Source organism: Emys orbicularis, chromosome 9 (assembly GCF_028017835.1).
Source record: "Emys orbicularis isolate rEmyOrb1 chromosome 9, rEmyOrb1.hap1, whole genome shotgun sequence".
NCBI lineage: Eukaryota > Metazoa > Chordata > Testudines > Emydidae > Emys > Emys orbicularis.
Window position 1 is genome coordinate 30,194,261 of NC_088691.1, and position 10,812 is coordinate 30,205,072.

General features: G+C 39.4%; 1 protein-coding gene across 1 annotated transcript in view; it reads right to left on the bottom strand.

The window, feature by feature from the left end:
• CHM (CHM Rab escort protein) overlaps window positions 1–4,385 on the bottom strand; it is a 155,763-nt gene extending 151,378 nt beyond the window's left edge. Inside the window, exon 1 of the mRNA XM_065410805.1 lies at window positions 4,323–4,385. Coding sequence (XP_065266877.1) covers window positions 4,323–4,371 — 49 coding nt within the window. The 5' untranslated portion in view covers window positions 4,372–4,385. The remainder of the gene's footprint in view (window positions 1–4,322) is intronic.
• Window positions 4,386–10,812: the final 6,427 nt, after the last annotated feature.

A 10,812-nucleotide genomic window follows, 5' to 3' on the forward strand; every position in this document is an offset into this window, starting at 1 on the left:
CTTCCGGGGTCTGAGAACAGAAAAAACAGACTTCCCCTTCAATGCCAGGCTTTAGAAAGCACTTTTCAGAGCTATACAACATTCTGGACTTCTTACATTTTTCTGGCCTTTCTCAGACGGAGAGGAAAGAACTTGCTACTTGTAACCTAACTAAGAAGAGTTGATTGGTTAAAACTATCAGCAACACTTTTCTTCATAAAGGGAAATATGCAGAGGTGAATTTACTAACAAACTGGAAATTCTGCAGCAACATGAGATGAATGGGAAAACATTTGGAAAATGAATATGTACAGAAATATTGATTATGCATGTAATTTTATTTACTATGAACATATAGACAATTACAAATTTAATTTTATTAATATACCAGTTTTTTCTACCTACATCATTTAGGCAGATACTTAGTCTATGTATTTCTTTTAAAAATATATATATTTATACTATGAGATTTTTAAAGTCAATAGTGCTCATATACTTGCATGTGCCTAACCCAGGGGTCAGCAACCTTTCAGAAGTGGTGTGCTGAGTCTTCATTTATTCACTCTGATTTAAGGTTTCGCGTGCCAGTAATACATTTTAACGTTTTTTGAAGGTCTCTTTCTATAAGTCTATAATATATAACTAAACTATTGTATGTAAAGTAAATAAGGTTTTTAAAATGTTTAAGAAGCTTCATTTAAAATTAAATTAAAATGCAGAGCCCCCCGGACCAGTAGCCAGGACCCGGGCAGTGTGAGTGCCACTGAAAATCAGCTCGCATGCCGCCTTCAGCACGCGTGGCATAGGTTGCCTACCCCTGGCCTAACCTAAGGGTGAGGGAGATACCTGAAGTATACAAGCAAATAGCATCCAACTGGCTGTATTCATGCACATTAGGTATCTGTAAGTTAGCCACAACAGAGTAAGAAAAATGAGAGAAACCCTTAGGCTTCAGAGTATAAATCAGTCAATAACTTAGTAGAGTCAGGAAGTCTTTCCCTATGGGAAGATTATTCCATAGTTGGCAATTATAAGGTATTTTCATCAGAAGCAACAAGTACTGGCCGCCACTGGAGACAGGACATTGGCTTAGACAGACAATTGATCTGAAGCAGTGAGGCAATTGCTTTCCATGTATTTTATGTTATGTGACCATGAAAAGCAATAAAACTCCATCATAGGTTTATACTCTGTCCTACCTATACTCTGTACTACCACCATCAGTAGTACTCTGGTATCTGAGAGGCAAGATGGGTTAACTTGGTCAAACACTGATTTGACTTTCAGGAAGGATTTTTCTTTTAAATTGCTTATACATCACAGATATGCAAATAATATGATTAAGCTTGGCTGCTTTTTAATCACTAAATTTTCACAGGAAACAAATGGAGTTTTGATATACCCTGACTACCATTCCCTCTCATTCTTCTTCACACTATCTGACCACCAAGAATTGAATGGCCAGGAAAACTATTACAGTTTCTTCATTAGGGCCTCAATCCTGCTACTGAGCTACACAAATAGCCCATAGAGGTCTCTTGGTTGACCCAAGGATCTCGATTTGGTACCTTTAATAGCAGTTATGTTCACCAATGGAAAAATAGCCAGCTTTTACTATTTTTTGCTAGCCCCTATATTAACTAAGAAATCTTTTAACAATAATACATACACAATAGGAATGTGTTTTTTGACTAAACCTTTTAAACAGCAAGTATTCCCAGAATGCGCCAGTCAGGTATGTCTATCAATACAAATCTCTCTCTGTCTCTCTCACACCCCCGGTTTAAAGGTTCAGAAGACTGCAAGTTAATTTGAATAGCACACAATAATTTCATACACACAGAATGGATACAAGGATTTTTTTTTTAAATCTGATTTTTTTATTTAAATTAAATATAGGCTTATTTTTAAAAAATAATCCCCATTAAAATTAAATTGGAAATGAACAGCCTATGTTAAGGCCTAAATTTATATATGGTCTATTAAAATAATTTAAATTAAATAAAAATAATACTAAGGAGTATGTGTTTGCTGCAAAGTTTTAAAGAAAGTGAAATCCTGAACTGGTGGAAGTCACTAGCTAAGCACTTGGAACCAGAATTTGTTAAAGTACTAAACCAGCTTTTAATAGCAATAGCCTCTTCTGCGGGTGCAGAAAATATTTTCTTCATTTCAGTTCATTCAACTAGTTCAGGTCAATCATTAATTCATTTAAAGTTAAGAAACCACTGGAAGTTGAAAAAGGAGGAGAGCTTGTTCTCTTCCAATCTATGAATAAAAACTAGATGCGAGAGGATGAGATCTTCTAGTTCTAAAATCCTGAAGGGCACAGTTTCTGGTCACTCTCGGTTCAATTCACTAACTAAGTTAAATAGTTTAGATAAACAGTTTTAATACACAAAATATATTTTGATAAAACCTTTTTTAACCTATCCAGAGCATTTAAATTAGTTTATTTTTTAAATGATGCTTTATGCTGTTAATTGAATTTGAATTTCCATCCAAAGAACATGACACAAATTGCAAGTCAAAAATTATTCTAGTAAATAAGAAAAGATCATTAACATAATATGAAATGTAAAAAATATGTGAATAGATGTAAGTCAAGCTATATACTAGGTTAAATAAATATGCATAGATATAGTGTATCCTCCTGTTTTAGCAAAAAGAGGCACCAAGTTTAGTATAAAGGCTATATATAACTGCAAATCAACATGTTACCGACCCAGGAGAGTCAACTTTTCATTAGGAAAATAATTAAGTACAAATGCAAAACTTTATTAAAGCTGATTTAAATCAAAGTTTCCTTCTGGCTGATTTAAATCACGGTTTAAAAAAAATCAGTGATTTCAATTTCTCTGATTTAAATCACTTCTCCCCGATAAAAAACAACAAACATGATTGCTTACTTCAAAATAGAGAAAAATTACAGAGATAGAGGGTTCTGATTGAAGAGCTTGGGTCAGAGCAGACTCTGTGAAGCTCCACAAGGGTGCTTGGATCCACCCAGCCAGATTTGATTACAGGATTGGGCTCAAAAGCTGGTGCATCTCAAGTAAAGAGGATATATGGGATGGGAATGATCTTAGTTTTGTACAAAATACAGGAATCACCACAATAGTTTAAGATTTTCTATAGTAAGAGCTGTTTCAGCTAGGCCATTATCACCATGGAGTTCTATGAAACAGCAAATATTTAAGCACACCTGCTCTCAGTTCAGTTATTTGGGCAGAAAATCCCCTTCAAAATGAATACAAAAGGAGAAAATTTTAACAGCTTGTTTTCCTGGTAAATATTTTGCTGTGTTTCAATCAGATATTTAAAAACTACCTTAAATTGCCCCAAAGTAAAACATCAACTATTGTTTATGTGAGTGAAATTTAGAGAGATTGTCAATATCTACCACCTAACTAAGAAGATCCTGTCACGTAAGATTTAATTTTTAAAAGCTTTAAAGGCTTAAGGGTAATATTTTAACTCAACCAGGAGGAAGACGGCTTCCTATAGGTCTGGTCACAGGTGTATGAGAGTCTAAAAAGGCTATAGATACTAGAGGAATACCTGGCTCTGGCACCTAGACTTCAGCTCCCCTCTTCCGAGGCACAATTCATGCCCTTTGATTCCCAGTCCTGGGCCCCAACCCATGCCTCAGATTCATAGTCCATTTCCTTATCCACCTCCTTATTAAAGTCCCAGTCCCATCTTTACCTCAGCAACATGTCCACAGCCTCATTCCCTTGATCTCTGTTCCCTAGCAGCAGCACCTGTCCTTGGTCCCAGCACTATACTGTATAATTCTCACCTTGTTCCATCATCCCCCCCGCCACCTGCTCAACTCCCCTACTTCAGCCTCGTTGCTTTGATTCCCACCCCACAAGTACAGACCTGGCACCCAGTCCTCCCTCCTCCTTAGCCTGAACTCCTCCGACCGTGCCTGCACAGCTGTCTCCTGCCACCGACCTCAGTCCCCCGAGCTGGGGGGAGGGATAGCTCAGTGGTTTGAGCATTGGCCTGCTAAACCCAAGGTTGTAAATTCAATCCTTGAGGGGGCCATTTAGGGAACGGGGGTAAAAATCTGTCTGGGGATTGGTCCTGCTTTGAGCAGGGGGTTGGACTAGATGACCTCCTGAGGTCCCTTCCAACCCTGATATTCTATGATTCTATGAGCCTCCAAGCACAGCTCCCGCCTCCCAGGCACCACCTCGTCCCTATAGCTCCACACAGCCCTTGAGACCCCCTGCCTAGCCCCCACCTCTACTGCTCCGCCCCCACCGCTCTGCCCCCGCGTCCCAGAGCGCTACAATCCAAAGCCCAGATCCGACCCGAGGGTGCGACTCTCATACCGGTTCCTATCACCACCACATCAAACTCGGAGGGCAAATTGTCCGCCATCTTGGGAGGGGAGCGATCATATGACCTACGCTTGCGGAAATAAGCCTGCAATTCAAGGCGGGCGGCTGGCATTATGGGGAGTGTAGTTCTCGCGGGAGGGACGATTCCCTTAAAGGGACGCTGGCGATTTAACGATCGGACTCCTGGCTGGCGGATATGCAGCTGCTGGACAGAACAGGACAGCGGAGGCAGAGCTCTGACTGTCTGCTGTGTGCCCGGAGCACTTAGGGCATGGTCAGCCTCATGCTCCTCCTGCACCTACTGTATCCTGATTCCTGATAGGTCTATAGCATGGCTATAGGGGGTAGGGGTCCCCCAGCATCTGCGCCGTTCGAACCCCGGAGACCTGCCCCTGCTGGGTCCAGCCCTGCACGCCTCATAATCCGGAAGACGAGCGTATTGCTGCCTGCGTCTTTCAGAGCCTGTCACCAAAATGAGAGGGTCTGTGTGGCTCTTATTATGAGTCAAGATTTGCTGCTCTATCCTTAGTCTAACCGTCCCCTCATTGCTGCTTTCACTCAGACACTTCCCTCAACAGTTTTGTCCTTTTGGGGGAAAGAAAAACAATTAATCTACAGTGGGAAGTAAAAACCTATACAATTCTATCCCTGAAAATAGCTGGTCTCCTCTGTCCACCCTACATTCCCCTCTGTGGCTCCTGATCTACAGTGACTCTGGAAACCACCCAAGTCATACAGTTACAAACAGTACTATCTATCCCATGGAATATTCTGCCTGCATTTAAATCATCCCATTACATTTAGTTATATGCTACTTCAAGATCTTAAATATTTGTTGATTATCATCATTCTTCCATTCTTTCACATGGCTTAGCCAGGGACACAGATTTCCTCTAGCTCCAGAACAATTGTTATTCTATGAATTTTCTCCAAGTTGGCAATATCTTTCTGGTAATGAGATGCCCAGTATTACAGAAGGAATATTACAGAGGGAATGCAGTATTACAGAGGGAAACCCTTATTTCCTCACTTCATGATTTTATACTTATGCATATGCAGCCCAAAACTGCATCAGCCTTTTTTGCTACCATCTTGTATGTAATTTTATTTGAGGCCTAATTTGTTGTCCAGTGTCACTCCTATAGAGACTCTCTTTCAGCATTACTGATTTCTAGCTTTCACCCTCTTTATGTGTTTTGGATTATTTTTCCAAGATGTATCTCATTTTGTTATTTTCTTCCTATGTTGTATCCAGTCTCTTTAGGTCCATTTGTATTATTTCTTTTTCCTTACTGGTTTTGCATCTCCTCCTAATTTAGTATCAATCGCAAATGTCATTGGTGTGCTGTTTAATCCCTTCTCTAGATCACCTACGAAGATACTAAATAAATTGGACAAATCAATGATTCCTAGAGCTAGTTCAATAATGGAAAAATAATGACTATTTTTGAATGCTATGGCTTCAGATCAGATTGAGTGTACTCAAGCCCTTTAGCATTCATACATTTGTGAACTTTTGGAAATGGTCAGTATGAATCAATAATATACACAAATTCAACATAAAATTCATGTACTTATTTGCAAACACATATTCTAAGTACAATTAATGTATTTTACACATTAAAATACTTGGGTGACCAATTCTGAAGTTTGAGTATTAAATAACAGCACTGGATAATTCACAAAAACTCTATAGACTGATGTTTGTTTGTTTGTGATACCAAGTCTGTGTTGGGATTCCCTCTGAGAACTCTTTCCACTCAACTTCCCAGAAACTCAGTTTGACTCCAGATTTCATCACCCAGGTATCTTTATTTGGCATACAGCAAAGCCACGCTGAGTTGAGGGCATACCACAAATCCAAAGTTACACAGAAAACCTCTTCCTTTATATATGTTTACACACTACATTACACTTATTGTACATTACATCATATGTTTTGGCATGGCTTGGTTATTTTGTAGGAACTTATCTCTGTACAGTGTGCTCTATCCATGTGCTGTTCATGCATAATCTGACCTCTAATTTACATTTTAGGTTTGTTTCCTAATACCAGGATGTTTCTGCTGATCTTAGCTAGCCATCTTGATTCCAGAAGACTGCTTGTTACGACAACTTAACCTTCCTTTCACTTGCCCAATCATCCCACTATGAAATTGGCAAGTTACTTATGTCAAGTTATTTATGTCAAGCCAGGCCTACAATCTGTGAATGCTTTAAAAAAGGTAACAATTCATTGAATTATATATTCTGTTAATACAATTTGACTAGCAGAATATCATTCAAGTCTTTCCAACTCACCTCTCTCTAATTTAATACTTTGCATTTATCATATATTATAACTTTGATACATTTGTTTATGATCCTTTGGCCAGTTTCAAACTGATGTGACAATGTTCATATCCAGCTGATTTTATTTAATGCCGAGAATAAGATTTCATGGACCACTCTACTGAATGCTTAGTTAAATTACAAATATGCTATTTCTTTGGTACAACTTAACCTTATCCTCTAATTTAGAAATTCTGTCAAAAAAGTTGTCAAATTTGTTTGGTGAGAGGTGTTCTTTAAAACTAATGCTGTCCATTTCTTATACTATAAAGTTTAGGGCTAAATTATGATACTCTTACTCAACATATCTTGCAATATTTAATGATTTTTCTCATTATGTTTATTTCATTATTTTATTAATGACAAAATATATTTTATAAAGTCTACCTTAATTTTAATTATTCACACTTATTTCATTTATTTTGCTTGTTGAAGATAGATTTTAAAAGGGAGCTTAGACTCTCAACCATTTTTTAATAATTAATTTAATTCCTTTCCACATTTATTAACAAGCCAACATTACTTCCAGTACTGGTATTACTTTGTTCTCTGTTATATTTAAAAATCCCTTCTTAGTTTCCTTAACCCCTTCAGCTAGCATTTACTCCTTTCTTTCTGTCATCATCTCTTCCCTGAAAATATTAGCAGACTCTTAGCACACATTTGATTTCCTCCATCCTTTTTCAGGGAGATCTAGGTAAAAGAGTGGTGAAACAAAAGAAAAGGGGGCCAGTGTACTACCAGGGTCCCACTGTTGCTACTTCAGGGTGATGCACAAGGAATGACAGGAGATATAAACAAAAACCTTAAGTAGATACAGCTATAGTGATTAAGGGTGGGATCTCCAAAGAGACTTAGGAGTTGCCATGCTGAGTGCCTAATTTTTGTGTGTCTTGGAAAATCACAGGAACAACACTGTGAATGATCCACAAATCAGGCAAGGAGCCTATACAATGAACTGGAAGAGATGAGCAGCTAAGAATGCAATCCACAAAAGCCAGTATGCTAGGCGGCGAGCCACCTAAGCTAGCCAATAGGAGATGCAGATAACAGGGGTGTGTGCTAAGCCCCGCCCCTCTCTCAGAGATAGGCAACTAAGTCTGGGCTGCAAAGAGGCACCTATCTTTCCTGAGTGATGCACAAATAGGAACCCAGTGCCTGAAGTCAGGCAGCTTAGGCGTCTAAGCCACTTCCTACAGGAATGAGTTAGGTGCCTGAGTCGCACCATACAAAATGTCTGGCGAACTAACAGGTGGTTATGGTGGCAGCCACCTTATTACTTTTAGCCCAGTGGTTATCACACTTGCCTGGGATGTGGGTGACCCAGGTTCAATTCCTCTCTCTCTACCAGAGCGGGAGAAAGAATTTAAACAGGGGTCTCCCATTTCTCAGGAGCGGGCTCTAACCACTGAACTACGGGATATTCTCTCAACCACTGCTGTTGAATCTGTTCTACTGTGCATAAATAAAGAAAGAGAGATTGGAGTAGGGGTACTGGACTTAGAGTCACCCAACACCTGGACTACAGAGTCTCTCTCTTTCTCTCTTTCTCTCTCTCTCTCTCTCTCTCTCTCTCTCTGGAGGTTAGGCACCTACAGCATTCAGCAGCAGTTTTCTGGATCACAGTGGAGAATGGGACTTAGGCACCTAAACCCGAGTCTTAAGCGCCTAAGTACCTTTGTGGATCTGGGCCTAAGGGCCAGATATTCAAATGCTCAGCACCCATAATTGGAACCAGATTTTCAAAAGAGCTCAACATCCAGCAAATCCTATTGTAACACTTTTGGCAAGATTTTCAAAAGAGATTGGCATCAAATTTGCTGGACTCTTTTCAGGGCCGGCTCTGGCTTTTTTGCCGCCCCAGGCAAAAAAGCCTCCGCCGCCCCCCCCCCCCCCGCGGGGGGGGGGGGGGGCGGCCGGAGCCGGGAGGGGGGGGCGGGGGCGACGAGCCCCGGCGGGGGCAGGGCGGCAAGAGGGCGGCGAGCCCCGGCTGGGGCTCGGCTCTCCCCCCGGCAGCCGGGGGGAGGGCGCGGGGGGGAGGGCGGCCAGAGCGCCGGGGGGAGGGCGGCGAGCCCGACTGTGGCCCCGCTCTCCCCGGTGGCCCGAGCGCCGCGCCGCCCCCCTCCAGGTGCCGCCCCAAGCACCAGCTTGGTTGCCTGGTGCCTGGAGCCGGCCCTGACTCTTTTGAAAATCTAGTATTTATTATGGTGCCTAAATGAAAGATGAGCAATTTTGAAAACCCCAGCCTTAGTAATTTAAGCAAGATTACAAAGAGCTAGGAATACCTACCCTAAGTACAAAAGGATAACATTTAGACAGAGTTTCATTTTTTACTCTGCATTTATTGCCTTGTGAATGTTTTAACTAAATTCTTAATGTTATTTGAATGTGTGTGTGAATATATTCAAGTCTTAACACCTTAAAACATTAGTAATAATAAACCAACCAGTAGCCTGTTAACACCTTATTACAAGTCCCTTGCTCACACAGAAAAAGAATGGAAAAAATAGTAGAAAACAACTAATGCAAATCAGAGACCACCTCAGTCCTAAAGTTCCACCAGACATGGTAAAGTTCATACACAACGGAATCCTTGTTAATAGGACACACGCCGGAAAGCTTAGGAAACACAGTGTTCTAGTGGAAAACTTCAAACAACATTAAAGACAAATATAAAATGTGTTCAGACATCGGGGCTTCTCAATATGCTAAGAAACAAGTAACAGATGAAGAAAATTAATAGTTATAATATTTAAGGCTAAACAAATAATGATGGATTCTAATGATATAAAAGTAGTAAGACCAAATCTTATGTCCCTTATAATTATCCTAGCAGCTGTTTTGCAAAAACTTGTTTACAGTTTTCCTGTCCTGCAGTCCCTGTAGCCCTATCCTATTAACAAAGGCTCTTTTCTTTGTTTTTTACCCTCAACAACAACTGTTCAGCCCCAAATACTTCACAATGTTGATCATCCCTGTCCTAAATGTTTTGAGATGAGGAGCAAATACCATCATATCATTGAGAATGTTATAATCTATAATTTAATATTTGATGAAATGTGACAGAAAGAGATTATAAATTCTCCTCTCAGACCCTTTTCTTGCTAAGAAAAGGAAGTGTGCATGAAAACATTATTTCAAGTATTTAAACTTGAGAATATGTTTTATGATTTAATACCATTCTAAAAGTGCACAGGGGTAGAGTGATTTCCCTATCACTGTCTTCCTGTATCCAAAGTGCCCAACTATTTATCCCATCACAAAATGCTGTTGTTTGGTTCTCTGAGCTCCTGCTAGCTTCATTCATAAGATGGCAATCAGTACAATCCTATTTCATGATGACAGTCATTATCCACTGGACCAGAAATTCTTCTTAGTACTAGTTTATTTGACAAAATGTTCATCTAGGATCCTTAACTGCTGGATTTGTCAAGCTCTGCAATGAAAAAATATTTCTCTGTACTGTTCAGTTTTAGTATTGGCAACTGTAAAAACAAATAAAAGAGAAAAACAATATATAAATATGAATAATTTTATGGGAATGTCATGGACCTTTAGAAAATGTCTTACCATGTTTTTCTCTTTAGCTATTTAATTTCAATGTCATAGTAACAGAAAGCAGCATACCCAATTCTGCACGGATGAATAACCGCATTCAATAAAGAAGATTTAACAGAGTAAATCAAACACTGGATTAAACATTTTCTGCATAACAGACCACAAAATGGGCATTCATTTTACCAATAGATCCTCTGCATTAGAAACAAATAGAAGTGCACACCAGCATAATTAAATTGCACATTCAGTGGCCTCATTGCAGAATTTCCCTATATTATATTGAACTAGGACCCAGTCAATTAGAATTGCCTAAACACATTCAAGAATGCACATTGACAAGATTAAAGGTAAAAACTGTACCTATTTACATTCAATAAATTAATTTGTTTTCTTTGTTTTGGTTTTTTATCATCAAGGTTTGAACTAATACATAATCCAGCACAGCATTTTAACAAATGATTCAAACTGCATCATTAAAATAATAGAAGTTCAGAAAGACATGCAAATCTGATGTTATGATTTCATGTTTAGTCTTCTGATGTTATTAGTCTTCCATTTTTACCAATTATTTTCCATATTTTTGTTAACTTTC